This window comes from Pelophylax lessonae, assembly GCF_965119305.1.
Source record: "Pelophylax lessonae genome assembly, chromosome: 5".
NCBI lineage: Eukaryota > Metazoa > Chordata > Amphibia > Anura > Ranidae > Pelophylax > Pelophylax lessonae.
Genome location: NC_138772.1, coordinates 28,814,903 through 28,837,104, shown reverse-complemented (window position 1 = coordinate 28,837,104; position 22,202 = coordinate 28,814,903). Strand labels below are relative to the sequence as shown.

The 22,202-nt window shown below is 46.9% G+C and overlaps 1 protein-coding gene across 2 annotated transcripts in view; it reads left to right on the top strand.

Moving 5' to 3' along the window:
• Window positions 1-1,204: 1,204 nt before the first annotated feature.
• Window positions 1,205-22,202, top strand: part of ZBTB47 (zinc finger and BTB domain containing 47) — a 106,567-nt gene continuing 85,569 nt past the window's right edge. For both annotated transcript variants that reach the window (XM_082258021.1, XM_082258020.1), the window contains exon 1: window positions 1,205-1,376. In XM_082258021.1, coding sequence (XP_082114147.1) covers window positions 1,374-1,376 — 3 coding nt within the window. In that variant the 5' untranslated portion in view covers window positions 1,205-1,373. The remainder of the gene's footprint in view (window positions 1,377-22,202) is intronic.

The following is a 22,202-nucleotide window of genomic DNA, read 5'->3' as shown; positions in this document are numbered from 1 at the left end:
GTATCACCCCTCCCCTCCAGTTACAATGTATCACCCCCTCCCCTCCTGTTACAATGTATCACAGCCCCCTCCCCTCCTGTTACAATGTATCACACCCCTCCCCTCCAGTTACAATGTATCACCCCCTCCCCTCCTGTTACAATGTATCACCCCCTCCCCTCCAGTTACAATGTATCACAGCCCCCTCCCCTCCTGTTACAATGTATCACCCCCTCCCCTCCTGTTACAATGTATCACCCCCTCCCCTCCTGTTACAATGTATCACCCCCTCCCCTCCTGTTACAATGTATCACCCCTCCCCTCCTGTTACAATGTATCACCCCCTCCTCCTCCTGTTACAATGTATCACACCCCTCCCCTCCTGTTACAATGTATCACACCCCTCCCCTCCTGTTACAATGTATCACCCCCTCCCCTCCTGTTACAATGTATCACCCCCTCCCCTCCTGTTACAATGTATCACACCCCTCCCCTCCTGTTACAATGTATCACCCCCTCCCCTCCAGTTACAATGTATCACACCCCTCCCCTCCTGTTACAATGTATCACCCCTCCCCTCCTGTTACAATGTATCACACCCCTCCCCTCCTGTTACAATGTATCACCCCCTCCTCCTCCTGTTACAATGTATCACACCCCTCCCCTCCTGTTACAATGTATCACCCCCCTCCCCTCCTGTTACAATGTATCACACCCCTCCCCTCCTGTTACAATGTATCACCCCCTCCCCTCCTGTTACAATGTATCACCCCCTCCCCTCCTGTTACAATGTATCACCCCCTCCTCCTCCTGTTACAATGTATCACACCCCTCCCCTCCTGTTACAATGTATCACCCCCTCCCCTCCAGTTACAATGTATCACACCCCTCCCCTCCTGTTACAATGTATCACCCCTCCCCTCCTGTTACAATGTATCACACCCCTCCCCTCCTGTTACAATGTATCACCCCCTCCTCCTCCTGTTACAATGTATCACACCCCTCCCCTCCTGTTACAATGTATCACCCCCCTCCCCTCCTGTTACAATGTATCACACCCCTCCCCTCCTGTTACAATGTATCTTTCTCTCTCCCGGCCCCTCCCCTCCTCTCTTTTTGTCTCTCAGGCGGAGGGGGCGGTCCCGGCAGCTGTGGCCATGTGACTCGGTCGGTCCAATGAGGGGCGGTCCCCGGACAGCACACCCCCCGCTCCGGAGAGGCCGGGAATGTGTCATGGCGGAGTGAGGGGAGCCCGGGGAGGGAGGCGGCATGTAGGACAATACGAGGAGCGGGGGCCCCGAGCAGCCACACGCCGTACATGGACAGAGGGAGCCCCGAGTGGAGCGGCCCGGAGCAGCGACCCTTCTCTCTGCCCTGTGTGAGGAGCCGGCACAATGGTAGGAGACCCCCCGGCTGTGTGTGAGGCCTGAGGAGGGGGGAGGGGGACAATGACACCGGGATCTACCCTCATATACTCATCATATACCGGGGACAATGGGGGCCCCTACCGGGCACTGCACAGAGGACAATGGGGGCCCTACCGGACACTGCATGGGGGACAATGGGGGGCCCCTACAGGACACTGCATGGGGGACAATGGGGGGCCCCTACAGGACACTGCATGGAGGGACAATGGGGGGCCCCTACAGGACACTGCATGGAGGGACAATGGGGGGCCCCTACGAGACACTGCACAAAGGACAATGGGGGCCCCTACAAGACACTGCACGGGGGACAATGGGGGCCCCCTTACCGGACACTGCATGGGGGGACAATGGGGGCCCCTACAGGACACTGCATAGGGACCCCTACCGGACACTGCACGGGGGGACAATGGGGGGCCCCTACCGGACACTGCATGGGGGGACAATGGGGGGCCCCTACCGGACACTGCATGGGGGACAATGGGGGGGGCCCTACTGGACACTATACAGGGGGCAATGGGGGGCCCCTAGTGGACCCTGCAGGGGGCAAAATGGGGGGCCCTTAGAGCGGACAATAGGGCCCCCCCACAGACCCTACACGGAGAACAATGGGGACCCTCACTGGACTCTACACAGGGGACAAGGGGGGCCACAAAAGGCAACATTGGGGGCCCCTACTGGAACCTGCATGGGGGACATTGGGGGCCCCTATTCACTTCATCCTCCACCAAGGTGCACAACATCACCCCAACATGACTTCTGACAGGACTTGTGCCCATCCCAAGGACCAGCACCCATCATCTTCCTCAAGACTGGCACCCATCACCATCATATGTCTGAAACTGGTACCCGTCTCTATCCCCCTTCTTAAGACTGGCATCCATTCCTGTTCCTTCCTTAAATCTTCATCCTCATCTCCATCCCTGTTCTCAGGACTGGCACCCATTTCTTTTCCTTCCCCACTAAATGTCTAAGACTGGCACCCATCTCCATCCTATCTTCAAACTTTCCTCAGCCACTTCCAGGACTGGCACCTCTCTGCTTCCTTCTTTTTTCCATCTCCAGGACTAGCACTCTTTTTATGCCCACCTTCATCCCATCCCCATAGTTGGTACCCATCTCAGTCACCTCTTCATCCCATCTCCAGGATTGGTACCCGCCTCAGTCCCATCTTCATCCCATCTCCAGGGCTGGTACCCATCTCAGTCCCATCTTCAGGGATGGTACCCATCTTAATCTCAGCTCCACGGTTGGTACCCATCTCAGTCCTATCTTCATCTCATCGCTAGGGATGTTTCTCATCTCAGTGCCATCTTCAACTCCTCTCCATGGTTGGTACTCATCTCCAGAGTTGATGCCACCTCAGTCCCATCTTCATCCCATCTCCAGGGTTGGTTCCTATTTCTGTCCCATCTTCATCCTATCTCCAGGGTTGGTACCCATCTCAGTCCCATCTTCATCCCATATGCAGGGATGTTTCCCATCTCCAAGGATAATACCCATCTTCATCCCATCTCCAGGGTTGGTACCCATCTCAGTCCCCTCTTTCCATATCCAGGGATGTTTCCCATCTCAGTGCCATCTTCATCCCATCTTCAGGGTTGGTACTTATCTCAGTCACATCTTCATCTCGTATCCAGGGATGTTTCCAATTTCTGTCCATTCTTCATCCCCTCGCATTCTCTTCTTTATCCCCTATCCGGGGTTTATAGCCATCACAATCTCCTCTTCATCCCAGATCCAGGGTCGGTACCCATCACAATTTTTGTTTTCATCCTATAGCTAGGGTTGGTTACCATCTCTGTTCAATTTGCATCCCATCCCATCTCAATCCCATCTTCATCCCGTCTCAGTCCATTCTCCATCCCATATCCAGGGATGTTTCCCATCTCTGTGCCTCATCTTTGTCCAGGGTTTATACCCATCTTAGTCCCATCTTCATCCCACCTCAATCTCTTCTTCATCCATCCCATCTCCAGGGTTGGTACCCATCTCCAGGGTTGGTTCCCATCTCCATCCCATCTCCAGGGTTGGTTCCCATCTCCATCCCATCTCCAGGGTTGGTTCCCATCTCCATCCCATCTCCAGGGTTGGTTCCCATCTCCATCCCATCTCCAGGGTTGGTTCCCATCTCCATCCCATCTCCAGGGTTGGTTCCCATCTCCATCCCATCTCCAGGGTTGGTTCCCATCTCCATCCCATCTCCAGGGTTGGTTCCCATCTCCATCCCATCTCCAGGGTTGGTTCCCATCTCCATCCCATCTCCAGGGTTGGTTCCCATCTCCATCCCATCTCCAGGGTTGGTTCCCATCTCCATCCCATCTCCAGGGTTGGTTCCCATCTCCATCCCATCTCCAGGGTTGGTTCCCATCTCCATCCCATCTCCAGGGTTGGTTCCCATCTCCATCCCATCTCCAGGGTTGGTTCCCATCTCCATCCCATCTCCAGGGTTGGTTCCCATCTCCATCCCATCTCCAGGGTTGGTTCCCATCTCCATCCCATCTCCAGGGTTGGTTCCCATCTCCATCCCATCTCCAGGGTTGGTTCCCATCTCCATCCCATCTCCAGGGTTGGTTCCCATCTCCATCCCATCTCCAGGGTTGGTTCCCATCTCCATCCCATCTCCAGGGTTGGTTCCCATCTCCATCCCATCTCCAGGGTTGGTTCCCATCTCCATCCCATCTCCAGGGTTGGTTCCCATCTCCATCCCATCTCCAGGGTTGGTTCCCATCTCCATCCCATCTCCAGGGTTGGTTCCCATCTCCATCCCATCTCCAGGGTTGGTTCCCATCTCCATCCCATCTCCAGGGTTGGTTCCCATCTCCATCCCATCTCCAGGGTTGGTTCCCATCTCCATCCCATCTCCAGGGTTGGTTCCCATCTCCATCCCATCTCCAGGGTTGGTTCCCATCTCCATCCCATCTCCAGGGTTGGTTCCCATCTCCATCCCATCTCCAGGGTTGGTTCCCATCTCCATCCCATCTCCAGGGTTGGTTCCCATCTCCATCCCATCTCCAGGGTTGGTTCCCATCTCCATCCCATCTCCAGGGTTGGTTCCCATCTCCATCCCATCTCCAGGGTTGGTTCCCATCTCCATCCCATCTCCAGGGTTGGTTCCCATCTCCATCCCATCTCCAGGGTTGGTTCCCATCTCCATCCCATCTCCAGGGTTGGTTCCCATCTCCATCCCATCTCCAGGGTTGGTTCCCATCTCCATCCCATCTCCAGGGTTGGTTCCCATCTCCATCCCATCTCCAGGGTTGGTTCCCATCTCCATCCCATCTCCAGGGTTGGTTCCCATCTCCATCCCATCTCCAGGGTTGGTTCCCATCTCCATCCCATCTCCAGGGTTGGTTCCCATCTCCATCCCATCTCCAGGGTTGGTTCCCATCTCCATCCCATCTCCAGGGTTGGTTCCCATCTCCATCCCATCTCCAGGGTTGGTACCCATCTCCATCCCATTTCCAGGGTTGGTACCCATCTCCATCCCATTTCCAGGGTTGGTACCCATCTCCATCCCATCTCCAGGGTTGGTACCCATCTCCAGGGTTGGTTCCCATCTCTGTCCAATTTTCATCCCATCTCCAAGGTTTGTAACCATCTCTGTCCTATCTTCATCCCATTGCCAGGGCCAGTACCCATCTTTATCCCATCTCCACGCCTGGTGCTCATCTCTCTCCTATTTTCAACCCTGCTTAATCTCATCTCTGACACCCAACTTTTGTCCCATCTCCAGGGATGGTAACCTTCTCAATCTCAACTTCATCTCTTCATCTTATGTCCAGGGTTGGTGCAGATCTTGGTCTTATCTTCATCCCATCTCCAGGACTAGCGCCTATTTCCATCCCATTCTTATCTCAGCTCTATCTTCTAGACCATTGTTTCTCAACTCCGGTCCTCAGGACACACTAACAGGCCAGGTTTGCAAGAAAACTGAAATACATCCCAGGTGATATAATTTGCTGCTCAGTAGGGTTGAGCGAACACCTAGATGTCCGTGTTCGACGGGTTCGGCCGAACTTTAAAAAAAAGTCCGGGTCCGTGTCCCGGACTTTTACCGAACTTTTCCCGGACACCGAACCCCATTGAAGTCAATGGGGACCCGAACTTTAAGGCACTAAAATGGCTCTAAAACACCAAAGGAAAGGGCTAGAGTGCTGCAAATGGCAGCAAAACGTAATTAAGAGCATGGCAAGTGCTCTGCAAACAAATGTGGATAGGGAAATAACTTAAAACAACAAAAAAAAAACAGAAAAATAAAACAATGTTCTTCTTCATCTCTGAAGGACGAGGCCCATATGGAGTAGGAGGGAGGTTGAGGTGGTGGTGGATGTGGCGGTGACATAGGCGTGCGCACAGGGTGTGCTGGGTGTGCCTGGGCACACCCTAATCACCTAGGGCACATAGCATTGCCAGTGAGGAGATGGGAAAGATCTCCCTGGGACCTGCTCTGCTCTATTTCTCCTTGCCTACAGGTACATGGCCCCGATACATTACTCTCCCTGCTGGCAAACACATGCATGTGTATTTCAACTTTGGGGTGCACACCTTAATGCAATAGGCTGCGCACACCTATGGGCGGTGTAGGTGGAAGCGGCGGTGGAGGAGGACCAGGGCCGGATTAACAGCATCATGGGCTTGGTGCTGAGGATTTTGAAGGGCCTTAAGGGCCGTGCCTTGCCATGCACCCAGAGGAGGAAGGGTGCAGCCATGCATGCCTAATTCAACATGGGATGCTGTCTCTGAAGCCCATAAACACATCCATGCATCGCCAACTGTCCCTCCTTGTCCGGCCTTCGCGCTGTGTGGGGAGGTTCTGAGGGTGCTGCCTGGGGAAGCGAGCATAGAAGCCAGACTTCTGTGTTTACAAGTGACAGAAGAGCGGTAACAGTGAATATGGCCAACCCGGGGCCTATATAAAAGGTAGGGGCCTGGAGCTGCAGCTCCAATAGCCCCTACATTAATCTGGCCCTGAGGAGGAGGACGAGGTAGCCAACACTGCTTCTTTTCAAAAATTTTAAATGAGGGTACACCCCAAAAGAGTGAGAAAGAGCAAAAATGGAACAATGGGTGGGTAAGGTCGGTATCCATTGCTATTCTGCATAAGGTACGGAAAAGTCCCGTGGGATCCATGCCTGGTTCATTTTAATGAACGTGAGCTTGTCCACATTGTCTCTGGACAGGCGGCTGCGCTTGTCTGTTATAACGCCCCCAGCCGTGCTAAATACCCGTTCAGATAATACACTGGCTGCAGGGCACGCCAGCACCTCCAAGGCGTAAAGGGCAAGCTCAAGCCATGTGCCCAATTTGGAGACCCAGAAGTTGAAGGGGGCAGACCCGTCATTCACTACATGTAGGCGTGTGCACACATACTGCTCCACCATGTTGGTAAAATGCTGCCTCCTGCTAAGACGTTCCATCTGAGCTGCTGGTGCTGCTGTTTGTTGTGGCGTGCTGACAAAGCTTTTCCACATTTCGGCCATGCTAACCCTGCCTTCTGAGGTGCTGGCGGTGCCCTGGTTGCGTTGGCGACCTCCTCCTCCTCCTCCTCTGCCTTGTGCTTCCACTGTGGCCCCGCTGTCAGATGGGAATGCCAGCAGCATGGCGTCTACCAGCGTGCGCTTGTACTCGCGCATCTTGCGATCGCGCTCCAGTGAGTGAATTAAGGACGGTACGTTGTCCTTGTAACGGGGATCCAGCAGCGTGGCCACCCAGTAATCAGCACAAGTTAGAATGTGGGCAACTCGGCGGTCGTTGTGGAGACACTGCAGCATGTAATCGCTCATGTGTGCCAGGCTGCCCAGAGGCAACGAAAGGCTGTCCTCTGTGGGAGGTGTATCGTCCGTGTCCTCTGTATCCCCCCAGCCACGCACCAGTGATGGCCATGAGCTGGCCTGGGTGCCACCCTGCTGTGAACATGGTTCCATCTCCTCCTCCAGCTCCTCCTCCTCCTCATCCTCCTCATCCTCCAGAACTGTGCCCCTGCTGGACAATTGCGTCCCTGGCGTTTGCGTGTGCAGGAACCCACCCTCGGAGCCCCTTGCGAATGACTGCCCTGAAAGCCTTGGAAATGTTACCTCTTCATCCTCCTCCTCCTCCTCATCCTGTGCCACATCCTCTTCCATCATCGCCCGAATTGTTTTTTCAAGGAGGCATAGAAGTGGGATAGTTAAGCTGAGAACGGCGTCATTGCCACTGGCCATGTTGGTGGAGTACTCAAAACAGCGCAACAAGGCACACAGGTCTCGCATGGAGGCCCAGTTAAATTAAATAGCGGAATAGAAAATATGATCCAAAAAAAGTGTATGTATATCACACGTACACAACCACACTAGGCCCCAATTACTATTGTTTGTACCCCTAAAAGGCTAGGAGTAGGGGGAGTATGGAACAGGCAGCACCCTCAAACCTTCAGAAGTATGAGATGAACCCCAACAACTTGGAAAGGTGGATCTCTCTCACACGTACCGACACAGACTATCCCGCAATTCAATTGATCCTCAAAGGTTTTTATTGAATAGCGGAATAGGAAATATGATCAAAAAAAGTGTATGTATCTCGCACGTACACAACCACACTAGGCCCCAATTACTATTGTTTGTACCCCTAAAAGGCTAGATGAGGAGTAGGGGGGGTATGGAACAGGCAGCACCCTCAAACCTTCAGAAGTATGAGATGAACCCCAACAACTTGGAAAGGTGGATCTCTCTCACACGTACCAACACAGACTATCCCCCAATTTAACTGATCCCCAAAGGTTTTTGATTAAATAGCGGAATAGAAAATATGATCCCAAAAAAGTGTATGTATATCACACGTACACAACCACACTGGGCCCCAATTACTATTGTTTGTACCCCTAAAAGGCTAGATGAGGAGTAGGGGGAGTATGGAACAGGCAGCACCCTCAAACCTTCAGAAGTATGAGATGAACCCCAACAACTTGGAAAGGTGGATCTCTCTCACACGTACCAACACAGACTATCCCCCAATTTAACTGATCCCCAAAGGTTTTTGATTAAATAGCGGAATAGAAAATATGATCCCAAAAAAGTGTATGTATATCACACGTACACAACCACACTAGGCCCCAATTACTATTGTTTGTACCCCTAAAAGGCTAGATGAGGAGTAGGGGGAGTATGGAACAGGCAGCACCCTCAAACCTTCAGAAGTATGAGATTGTGTTCACTGTACCCCACAATGATTGTGTTCACTGCACCCCACAATGATTGTGTTCACTGCACCCCACAAAGATTGTGTTCACTGCACCTCACAAAGATTGTGTTCACTGTACCCCCCAAAGATTGTGTTCACTGCACCCCACAAAGATTCTGTTCACTGTACCCCACAAAGATTGTGTTCACTGCACCCCAAAAAGGATGTTGTTCACTGCACCCCAAAAAGGATGTTGTTCACTCCACCCCAAAAAGATTGTGTTCACTGCACCCCACAAAGATTGTGTTCACTGCACCCCACAAAGATTGTGTTCACTGCACCCCACAAAGATTGTGTTCACTGCACCCCAAAAAGATTGTGTTCACTGCACCCCAAAAAGATTGTGTTCACTGCACCCCAAAAAGATTGTGTTCACTGCACCCCAAAAATGATTTTGTTCACTGCACCCCAAAAATGATTTTGTTCACTGCACCCCAAAAAGATTGTGTTCACTGCACCCCACAAAGGATTTTGTTCACTGCACCCCAAAAAGATTGTGTTCACTGCACCCCAAAAAGGATGTTGTTCACTGCACCCCAAAAAGGATTTTGTTCACTGCACCCCAAAAAGATTGTGTTCACTGCACCCCACAAAGGATTTTGTTCACTGCACCCCACAAAGATTGTGTTCACTGCACACCAAAAAGGATTGTGTTCACTGCACCCCAAAAAGATTGTGTTCACTGCAGCCCAAAAAGATTGTGTTCACTGCAGCCCAAAAAGATTGTGTTCACTGCAGCTCACACACAGAAAAATGGATGTGGATCACTGACACCTGCCTATCTCCAATCCCACACCACACAGCAATATCGATTGTAGTTTGTAGAACACAGTTTCCCTAAAATTCAGCAGACTCTGTCCCTAACAGGATTGAGAAGAGATCGTAGATCAGGATTGAGTGCAGATTCACCCCACCCCCCACACAGCAATATCGATTGTAGTTTGTAGAAGACACTGACCCTATAATTCAGCAGACTCTATCCCTAAAATGCCTACAACTCGCCCTGCCTAAACACTCCGACCTGTCCCTCAATTCTATCCGGACACAAATGGTTTTTTCCTGCCTATCTTTCCCTAATCAGCAGCCAGCACGTTGATGTGTGCTCTGTCCCTGAATCTAAGCAGCATAATGACGCCGCTGCGGCTGCCTCGAACTTATAAAGACTTGGTCACATGCTTCAGACGGCCAATCACAGCTACTGAGACATTTGCAGGCATGGCTGGGATGGCTTAAGGCACACCAGTTAAACGATTGTTGATTGGCTGTTGAAAGCCCGCCATGAAAAGAGCGCCAAAGCATGCAAAACCCGGAAATAAAACGACCGAACACGGATTTTTACCCGAACATACAGTAAAGTGTCCGTGTCCGTGTTCGGGTACAAAAAATCCAATTATTCGGTACGAACACGAATAATACAGTCCGTGTTCGCTCAACACTACTGCTCAGTGATGGCAGTATTCTAGTCTGCATCTCCCCAAGGTAATACTTAAAATCTGGCCTGTTAGTGGGCCCTGAGGACCGGAGTTGAGAAACACTGTTCTAGACTAATGCCAATCTCCATTTCCATCCCATCATCATCCCTGCTTCTTTCCTCCTCAGTCCCGTCCCAAGAACCTGAACACTTTTCCACACCTGTGTCATCCCATCCCTAGCCTCATCCATGGCTTAACCAATTTCTATACCATCTAAGGTAGTCTGGCACGCATCTCTATCTCTGTTTTCATACCAACTTTGTCCCTTCTCCTTCCCTGGTAACTAACTCCATCCCATCTCGGCTTGTACCCATCTCCACCCCTGCTTTGTACTTTCCCAGTCCTCGTCCCTGCTTCAAGCCACCTGGCACTTATTTCATCACATCTTCATCCTTAACCTCTCTCCTTCACATCTCTAAGACTGACGTCCATCCCCATCTCTGCTTCATCCTATCTCCATATGTCTCTCCTTATCCCAGTTTTCAACACGTCCCCAGGGTAGGCAGCCGTCTCCATCCATCATTGTCCAGCTTTTTATCTGCTTTGATCATTTGTAGCATTTCTGGGTGGTTGATGATAAAAAAGATTTCTGAACAGGTGACATTGTATCCTCTTCCCGGAGAAGGACTTTAATATATCAGGAAGTCTTCAGAGCAGCGAATGTTAAAGGAAATCCTTCCTGAAAGGACCATGGGGCTGCGATTGCTAAACTCCTGGATGCCTGGCTGTCTCTGGCCTCTTACAGTCTTTCACTGTCCTGACCCAATGACCCTTTATAGACTAATCTTACCAGGGATTCTCTGAGACCTGACTTTTATTTCTAAGGCTTCCTCTGGGGTAAAAGGTTGAGAGAGAGAGAGACTGTTCTAGAGGGATGCCACAGGTTTGGGGTGTGTGTGTGTATGTGTGTATGTATGTATGTGTATGTATATATATGTATGTATATATATATATATATATATATATATATATATATATATATATATATATATATATATATATATATATATATATATCACACACACAGTGCCTTGCGAAAGTATTCGGCCCCCTTGAAGTTTGCAACCTTTTGCCACATTTCAGGCTTCAAACATAAAGATATAAAACTGTAATTTTTTTGTGAAGAATCAACAACAAGTGGGACACAATCATGAAGTGGAACGAAATTTATTGGATATTTCAAACTTTGTTAACAAATAAAAAACTGAACAATTGGGCGTGCAAAATTATTCAGCCCCGTTAATACTTTGTAGCGCCACCTTTTGCTGCGATTACAGCTGTAAGTCGCTTGGGGTATGTCTCTATCAGTTTTGCACATCGAGAGACTGAAATCTTTGCCCATTCCTCCTTGCAAAACAGCTCGAGCTCAGTGAGGTTGGATGGAGAGCGTTTGTGAACAGCAGTTTTCAGTTCTTTCCACAGATTCTCGATTGGATTCAGGTCTGGACTTTGACTTGGCCATTCTAACACCTGGATATGTTTATTTGTGAACCATTCCATTGTAGATTTTGCTTTATGTTTTGGATCATTGTCTTGTTGGAAGACAAATCTCCGTCCCAGTCTCAGGTCTTTTGCAGACTCCATCAGGTTTTCTTCCAGAATGGTCCTGTATTTGGCTCCATCCATCTTCCCATCAATTTTAACCATCTTCCCTGTCCCTGCTGAAGAAAAGCAGGCCCAAACCATGATGCTGCCACCACCATGTCTGACAGTGGGGATGGTGTGTTCAGGGTGATGAGCTGTGTTGCTTTTACGGCAAACATAAAGTTTTGCATTGTTGCCAAAAAGTTTGATTTTGGTTTCATCTGACCAGAGCACCTTCTTCCACATGTTTGGTGTCTCCCAGGTGGCTTGTGGCAAACTTTAAACAACACTTTTTATGGATATCTTTAACCACTTAAGCCCCGGAAGATTTTACCCCCTTCCTGACCATGGGGTTTTTTGCGTTTTTTTTTTTTTTTACTGCGTGACTTTAACGGATATTGCGCGGTCGTGCGACGCTGTACCTAAACAAATTTCACATCCTTTTTTTCCCACAAACAGAGCTTTCTTTTGGTAGTATTTGATCACCTGTGCGATTTTTTTTTTTTTTTTTTTTTTAAACGAGTAATGGCGGCGATCTGCGATTTTTGCGGTACTGTGACATTGCGGCGGACAGATCGGACCCTTGACTGACATTTTTGACACTTTTGGGGGTACCAGTGACATTACTACAGTAATCAGTGCTATACATATGCACTGTTACTGTAAAAATGACACTGGTAGGGAAGGGGTTAACTGTATTGGAGAGGGAGGGGTTAAGTGTGTCCTAGGGGCGTGTTTCTAAATGTGATGGGACATGGCTACTAGTGTAAAAACAGAGATCAACGGTTCTACATAGTAGAACTGTCTGATCTCCATTTTTACACAGGGAGAATGACAGGCGGCTTGTTTACATAAGCCGCCCGCCTTTCTCCCTTCACCAGAGCGATCGTAGAGTGACCGGCGGACATCGGGTCTGCTGGTCACACGCCCGGACTCCTCTGTGAACGAGCCGAGGCGGGCGCGCGCCTCAGCGGGCGCGCGCTTGCCCGCTATTGGCTCAAAACCCGGTGACAGGCTAGCGACGTAGACCTACGTCACTCTGACTGGCCGGGGCTGACTGCCGCAGTAAATATACTGTGCACAGTCGGCAAGCGGTTAAGAAATGGCTTTCTTCTTGCCACTCTTCCATAAAGGCCAGATTTGTGCAGTATACGACTGATTGTTGTCCTATGGACAGAGTCTCCCACCTCAGCTGTAGATCTCTGCAGTTCATCCAGAGTGATCATGGGCCTCTTGGCTGCATCTCTGATCAGTCTTCTCCTTGTATGAGCTGAAAGTTTAGAGGGACGGCCAGGTCTTCGTAGATTTGCAGTGGTCTGATACTCCTTTCATTTCAATATTACTGCTTGCACAGTGCTCCTTGGGATGTTTAAAGCTTGGGAAATCTTTTTGTATCCAAATCCGGCTTTAAACTTCTCCACAACAGTATCTCGGACCTGCCTGGTGTGTTCCTTGTTCTTCATGATGCTCTCTGCTCTTTAAACGGACCTCTGAGACTATCACAGTGCAGGTGCATTTATACGGAGACTTGATTACACACAGGTGGATTCTATTTATCATCATTAGTCATTTAGGTCAACATTGGATCATTCAGAGATCCTCACTGAACTTCTGGAGAGAGTTTGCTGCACTGAAAGTAAAGGGGCTGAATAATTTTGCACGCTCAATTCTTCAGTTTTTTATTTAACAAAGTTTGAAATATCCAATAAATTTCGTTCCACTTCATGATTGTGTCCCACTTGTTGTTGATTCTTCGCAAAAAAATAGTTTTATATCTTTATGTTTGAAGCCTGAAATGTGGCAAAAGGTTGCAAAGTTCAAGGGGGCCGAATACTTTCGCAAGGCACTGTATGTATGTATGTATATATATATGTATAAAATATATATATATGTGTGTATATGTATGTGTGTATGTGTGTGTATATATATATATATATATATATATATATATATATATATATATATATATATATATATATATATATAATGTGTGTGTGTGTATGTATATGTGTGTGTGTGTGTGTGTATATATGTGTGTGTGTGTGTATATATATATATATATATATATATATATATATATATATATATATATATATATATATATATATATATATATATATAATTAGTCCAAGCTGGAAAGGAAGTATATAAAAATAATTCATACCTGGAATTCTTCTTTATTGCCATACATTTGCATTAGGGTTCGGTCCACATTCATGCACATGCGATGGTGCTTGTTTGTTTTCACATGTTGCTGGTAGAGCCGCACATTCACTTCAGTGGGTGGGCTGCCCCCACATGAGACAATTGCACAAAAATAGTGCAAGCACCTTATTTTATTTTGTTACTTTGCGTTTTTTGCATATGATTTCTCATGCATTGGTTCATTGGGTGACGTTGGGAAATGAATGGCGCCTGCACATAAAGGTGTGGTTTTATGCGCCGTGGGAATGCGTGCGACTTTGCTTGCGCTCCTGCATCTCACAAATGTGAACAGAACTTTATGCTTGTAAATGGGCCCTTACTCTGCATTCATATCTATGCGTTTTTTTTGGCATGTTTTGTAGAAACGCACTACAGTCCATTTAACATGGCTTCCAATGGATGTAGCTCACAGTTGTGCTTTTTGCAGTGCTTTGTTTTTTTGGAAAGGGTCAGGGACTTTTTTCTCCACAACAGATTGCATTTTGTGCATAGCGGACTTCAATGGAGTCACACCAAAAACAAGTTTCTGATTCGTCTTGCCTTTTTTTTTTTCGCAATAATACGCTGTGTATTGCTGGTTTCTAAGGAGTGGGCCAGGAAGCCGACCGCCACCTCCTTCACAGCTGATGAGGAGTCGGCTGTCAGTGGGGTTTCCTCGCTGACGGCTGAATGTAATAAAAAAAATATGCAGGGAAAAAGATGTTGAATTTCCCCGTCTCGTCTGGGTGCCTTTTTAAATTATAGATGTGTAAACTTACTTCATCATCCGTCCTTGCAGAGGGAAACCTGAAATGATTTCAAAGATACATTCTGTTATTAAAGCCGTATTAAACCCAAATCAAAAATGTCATCTTTTGCGACTTACCAATCATTAGACGTGGCTGCATTCGTTTTCTATTCTTTGGGATTCCCCCCCCCCCTCTGTTTTCACCTGGTGATCGACCAGTAACACACCTCCCTGTATTAGAGAGCCCCCCCACTCTGGAGAAAGGAGAACGGGAGGCGCATCAGACAGCAGCATTGTCAGTCTGGGGTTGGGGGGGTTATTTAGATCAGTGGTCCTCAACCCTGGCCTACAGGGCCCACTAACAGGCCAGATTTGCAAGATAACTGAAATACATCCCAGGTGATATCATTTGCTGCTCAGTGATTGCAGTACTCTAGTCTGCATCTCCCCAAGGTAATACCTGAAATCTGGCCTGTTAGTGGGCCCTGTAGGCCAGGGTTGAGGACCACTGGTTTAGATGGACTAGCAGTTTCAGATACACTATAAAGATGAGATGGAGATGGGTACCAACCATGGAGATGGGTACCAACCATGGAGATGGGTACCAACCATGGAGATGGGGTGAAAATTGGACAGAGATGGGAACCAATCCTAGAGATAGTCATCCATCCTAAGATGGGTATCACCCCTGGACAAAGATGAGGCACAGAGATGGGAAACATCCCTGGATCTGGGATGAAGAAGGGATTGAGATGGGTATCAACCCTGGAGATGGGATGAAAATTGGACCAAGATGGGAACCAAGCCTAGATATAGGATGAAAATAAAATTGTGATTGGTACCGACCCTGGATCTGTGATGAAGAGGAGACTGAGATGGACTAGCAGATTCACATACACTATAAAGATGAGATTGAGATGGGTACCAACCATGGAGATGGGTACCAACCATGGAGATGGGTACCAACCATGGAGATGGGGTGAAAATTGGACAGAGATGGGAACCAAAACCTAGAGATAGGATGGATGACTAAGATTGGTATCACCCCTGGACAAAGATGAGGCATAGAGATGGGAAACATCCCTGGAGATGGGATGAAAATTGGACCAAGATGGGAACCAAGCCTAGATATAGGATGAAAATAAAATTGTGATGGGTACCGACCCTGGATCTGGGAAGAAGAGGAGACTGAGATGGGTACCAACCCTGGATCTGGGATGAAGCAGCTTACCAGTCGTTAGACGTGGCTGCATTAGTTTTCTGTTCTTTGGATGTTTTTCACCTGGTGATCTGACCAGTAACACACCTCCCTGTATTAGAGAGCCCCCCCCCCCACTCTGGAGAAAGGAGAACAGGAGGCAAATGGGACAGCGGCATTGTCAGTCTGGTGGGGGGGGGGGTGGGTTGTTTAGATGGACTAGCAGGTTCAGATACACTATAAAGATGAAGCTAAACTCCAACTCTTTATAATCAGTTACAGCAAACATTTTTGGTCCTTTTGGGATAAAGGTTTTGCATGAATAAATAAAAGCTGATCATTGTAAGCACCCCTGTCAATGGCTTGTCTCATCCATAAAACATTCTGCTGTACTGTGTTCTTTTTGAAACACAGATTTGCTGGCTGGATCACCAGATATAGAAAGCCTAAAAAAGAAAACTAATGCAGCCATCACATCTAAGCATTGGTAAGCTAAGCTGCAATATAATACAATGTTTGTTTGCTTTTGGGGTAAATCCCGCTTTAAAGTGAGCTGGAGCCAGCGAAAAAAAGGGGGTAAACAACCCCCTTTTTTTCCCCCTTTACAGAAAATGGGGTGCAGAGAGGTAAAGAATGAGGGTTGAAGTCCTCTCTAAGAATCGCACAGTAGGGATGGAAATCTGGAATGTTATCCCTATAGATCTTCCCATGGATCATCCACCTCTGTGCTGGGTGGTGCCTGGGCTTTACGTTGGTCACAGATGACATACCCGGCCATATAGAGTTCTGGACGGGTCACCAATCCAGCACCGGCTGGCAGGCTCTGCCCTGTGCTGTCATTGTATATAGTTCAGCACCATGGCAATGTGTCTGGAGGAATTTAGAGGTTTCTGTACGTGTGTGTGTGTGTGTATAATATATAACTTTTTTTTTTTTTTTTTTTTTTTGGGCGGAGTTCAGTAAATAAAATTGCTTTTTGACTCCCAACCCTGATACTATAAATCAGGGGTCTTCAAACTATGGTCCTCCAGTTCAGTAACTACAATTCCCATCATGCCTAGTCATGTCTGTGAATGTCAGAGTTTTACAATGCCTCATGGGACGTGTAGTTCTGCAACAGCTGGAGGGCCGTAGTTTGAAGATCCCTGTTTTACATCATCATTTAAAGGAGTAGCCAATTGACTGTCCTTAAGACTTTGGGGGGGGGGGGGCACACTTTGGCCATTGGGAGTAGAAAATGTCCTGGAGCCATTTGGGGTAAACAATGCATTATTGGTGGTCAGTGGGAGCAGTAGTGCCCCATCATTGCTGTCAGTAGAATGAGGAACCTTCCCCCATCCTTGGTGTCAGCGTTAGGATTGGTGCCGGCAGAACGAACCCATGCCTACCGTGAAACATGGTGGTGGCAGCAGCCTGTTGTGCGGATGCTTTTCTTCAGCAGGGACAGGGAAGCTGGTCAGAGTTGAAGGGAAGATGGATGGAGCCAAATACAGGACAATCTTAGAGGAAAACCTGTTAGGCCCCTTTCACACAGGCTGACCGTTCAGATCCGCCTGTTCGTTTTGTTTGGCGGATCTGAATGGTCCCCCCATGCATCTCTATGGGGCATCGGATGTCAGAGGAGACATGTCCGCTGACACCCTATCCGATCCGTCAAATCTGGACGGATGGAAACCCTATTTTCCATCCATCCAGCGGATTGGATGAGAACAGACAGACGGTCCGTTCCCATCCGATTCCCCCATAGAGATCTATGGGGCTGTGACAGCTGTCATCCTCCTGCTCAGCGGGGATCGGCGGATCGATCCCCCGCTGAGAAAAACGGAGTCCGTTTGACGGACACAGTGTGTGAAAGGGGCCTAAAGCTGGATACACACTATCCAACTTTTGTGGTTAGATTTCCTTCAGATTTACCTTTTTCTATGTAGTGCAAGGGCCTGCCTGACTGCATACAAATTGAAAGTGTTGAGACTTGCCAAAACCATATAATATGAGGTCAAACCTAAAGGAAAAAGTCTTCAGGAAATCTGATGGCCCATTAGAGTCTGCAAAAGACTTGAGACTGAGGAGGAGGTTCATCTTCCAGCAGGACAACGACCCGAAACATACAGCCAGAGCTACAATGGAATGGTTTACATCAAAGCGTATTCATGTGTTAGAATGGCCCAGTCAAAGTCCAGACCTAAATCCAATTGAGAATCTGTGGCAAGACTTGAAAATTGCTGTTCACAGACGCTCTCCATCCAATCTGACAGAGCTTGAGATATTTTACAAAGAAAGAATGGGCAAAAACGTCCCTCTCTAGATGTGCAAAGCTGGTAGAGACATCCCCAAAAATACTCGCAGCCTTTAATTGCAGGGAAAGGCGGTTCTACAAAGTATTGACTCGGGGGGGGGGGGGGGGGGGTGAATACAAATGCACACCACACTTTTCACATATTGCAGTGTGAACAGGTCAGATGTGATGCAGGAACACACAGTGGATCTGCAGGGTTCCCGCATCACATATCTGTGAACCGGCACTCGGAGCTCTCCTCACAGAGGCTACATTCACACCTGAGCGTAGCGTTTTTCGCGCGTTTTTTACCGCGATTTTACCGCGATTTTTGCGGCGTTTTTTACCGCGATTTTACCGCGATTTTTACTGCGTTTTTTGTGCAGGCGTTTTTAGATTGAATAGAGATCAATGGAAAACGCCTGTAATCTGCCCAAAAAGAAGCTCATGTACTTTTTTGAGCGTTGGGCGTTTTGTATACAGCGTCAAAACGCTCAGATGTGAACAGGGGCCATTGAAATGAATAGGATTTGTCTTGTTGGGCGTTTTGAGAGCTGATCCTAGAGCAGAAAAACGCCCCAAAAACGCCCCAAAACGCCTAGATGTGAACGGAGCCTGAGCTCTGCAGAGTTTAATTTTAGCTCCCCATCCCCCCTGATATCCGAAATCTCAGACAAGCTTTATATATTCTGGACTGTGAATGCTGTAGAGGAGAGGGCCTGCAGATAAAGAGGTACAACTTGTGTAGGATGACATTACCAGAGGATTGTCACCTCACTGGGTACATGTAATTGCAGATTTTTTATTTTTTTTTAAGTGGTTGTAAGCATAGAAAGTAACTTATTTATTTTATTTTTTTTAATTTACAGTAAAACCTTGGTTTGAGAGTAACTTGGTTTGAGAGCGCTTTGCAAGACAAGCACATTTTTTAAAATAAATTTTGACTTGATATACAAGCGATGTCTTGATATACAAGTAGCGTCATGTATAAAAAGAAGAGAGGAGCCTCTAAAGTGTAGCAATATGGTTACATTTAATGAAGGTTCAATATTTAGCAACTCACATGGTTGATGATTAAAATAGACACATCTAAGTATGCAGGCACCCGGGGTAAAGCTGTCCACATAGACCGTCCTCTGCACAGCCATCTTCATCATCCCTTCCCCCCTGCACTCCACGAGTGATTCAAAGCCTCACTTTCAGATCACTCTACTGCAGGCTATTCTTCCCGGTCAGGATTGCAGACTGACAGTGGTGAGAGCTGGTGGTTCAGAAGATGGTCTATGTGGACAGCTTTACCCCGGATTCCTGCATACTAAGATGTGCCTGTTTTAATCATCAACCATGTGAGTTGCTAAATGTTGAACCTTCATTAAATGTAACCATATTGCTACACTTAGAGGCGCCTCTCATCTCTCTTATATTCTGTAGCTCTGCTAGATTTTGCTTCTAATCCCCTTGGGAAGGCTGCATATTGTGGATGGACATTTTATGGTTACACAACCTATCACATTGCTATAATCTTTGTATATAGACTATAAACTGAAGGACTTGTGGAACAAATCATCTGAGTTTCCATTATTTCCTATGGGGAAATTCGCTTTGATATAAGAGTGCTTTGGATTACAAGCATGTTTCCAGAACAAATTATGCTCGCAATCCAAGGTTTTACTGTATGTTGTTTTCCAATGTGTTGTATTTTCAGACTGTTTTTGTGTCTGTCCTCAGCTGTTGGTGGGTGAAGTCAGGTGCTTTTCATTCAGCTTAATTAAAAAAAAATAAATAAAAATATATATATATATATATATGATATTATATAAATTAATTAATTTCTTTTTTTAATATATGCTCTTGGATCTGTAATATTGGTCTTTTCTCAGCTTGTGGAAGGGTCGCCCTCTCCCGTGTTTTTTATTTTGTTTTTATTTTTTGCTCTGGAAAATCATGCAAGAGAAATAAGTAATTCATGAGGCCGTTCAGCGGTGTGCAGGCTTGGATTTATAGTGAGCGCTGAGTGAATGGCAAGGGGTTATATTGTGTATCTGTGGGGCGCATCCAATTAGGAAACCGTTCTATAATGGAGATCCTGGTAATCTGCATGCTGTTTTTTTGTTGTATGCAAAGTGTAACCCCCGAAAGAATATCCCCTCCTGGATTAAAACGTTTTTTTTTTTTTTTCTGAGACGGATGCCTGAAGGGAAGATTCACCTAATCTTTCCACTCTCACTTCCTGTTTTGTCTCCAGGACAGGAAGTGATGGGAAATCTCTCCAACAGGACATACACAAAGAAAAACCAGCAAACTGTTTTTTAACCTTCACTTTCCCTTGGTTCATACCTAATGCGTTTTTTTTTTTTTTTTGCATTTTGCAGTCCATTTTTAACATTGTTTCCTATGGGGCACAGTCACATCTAGGCTTTTTTTTTTTTTTTTTTTTTTTTTTTTTTTTTTTTTTTTACCCAAAGCAGATTTGGTTTTTGGCAGGCTGGATTTGATTTAAACCACTAGTATAAAGCCTTGATTTAAATCATAACTTTTACCCTCTTCACCCAAATGGACGTTCCTGTACATCCTCATGTTTCATTGGTTATACCGGGATGGTGGGTGCACCTACAGGCATCATCCCGGGATCATTCTTTTCAGCCTGCGATTTCTGGGTAAGGCAGAAGTGATCCAAGTGGCTAATTAGCCACTCAATCACTTCTATGGGTGGTGGAAGGGGGTCCCACCCACCCCCCCATTGTTGCCTCTCTGGGGCTGACCGTTCTCTCTGAAATGATCACAGAGCGCCTGTGATCCCTTCTATATAGGATCACAGGTCTCTATGATCATGTCACAATCCCCTCCCTCATACAGTTAGAAACACTCCCCTAGGCCTACATTTAACCCCTTCATCACCCACTGTTATTATTACAGGAACAGTGCATATGTATAACACTGATTACTGTAGTAATGTCACTGGTACCCCCAAAAGTGTAAAAAATGTCAGTCAGGGGTCCGATCTGTCCGCCGCAATGTCACAGTCCCGCTAAAAATCGCAGATCGCCGCCATTACTAGTAAAAAAAATAAAAATGACATAAATCTTTCTCCTAGTTTTGTAGTTGGTTTTTGTACAAAGCAATCAAAATACGCGTATTGTGATATTTTTGGAAAAAAAACATGTATTGGAATACAAATTGGCCTAAAATGTAAAAAAAAATTGATTATTCATTTTTTGGGAATGTTGTATAGCAGAATGTGAATAAATATATATATATATATATGTATAATATAATTTTTTTTCAGAACTGTCGCCTTTTTTTTTTGTTTATAGCGCTAAAAATAAAAAAATCGCACAGGTGATCAAATACCACCAAAAGAAAGCTCTATTGTGGGAAAAAAATGACGTCCGTTTCATTTGGGTACAGCGTTGCACAACCGTACAATTGTCCGTTAAATTCACGCAGTGCCGAATCGCAAAATAGGCCCTGGTCTTTGAGCAGGCAAATCCTCCGGGGCTTAAGTGGTTAAATGTAAGGACTCATTCTTGCTGGTAGGTAGTGAGAAATTGTGTGAATAAATCAATGCTGTGCATGTTATCTCAGCTTGCAGAGCTTGGATTCATTGTAAAAAATGTAAATATTGCAGAATATACAGCCTCATGCTACATAACTAAGCTCCATTTCATGCTGATTTAACTAAATTATTAATGTATCTTAACCACTTCCTTACCGCTGGATGTCATATGACGTCCTGGGCTTTAAGTGGGGATATCTGAATGATGGGTGCAGCTGCAGGAATCATTCAGATATCATCATTTTTCTCAGCTGGTGATTCCCTTCACCTTCACCATAGGAACAATCATAGCGGCTTGGTCGTTCTTACAGGTGGTGGGAGGGGATATCCTTCCCCCCCCCCCCCCCCTCCTGAAGCCCTCTGGTGCTTCTACCGGCTCGCCCGTGCGATTGGCAAGCCGGAGAAGGAATCTGTGTGTGTGTGTGTGTGTGTGTGTGTATATATATATATATATATATAATAAAAAAAATATATATATTATATATATAATTTTTTTTTTAATCGATTTTTATCCAAAAAGTGGAAAGTGTTGAGGGTGACTTTGATGCGACTCTCAAGCTGCAT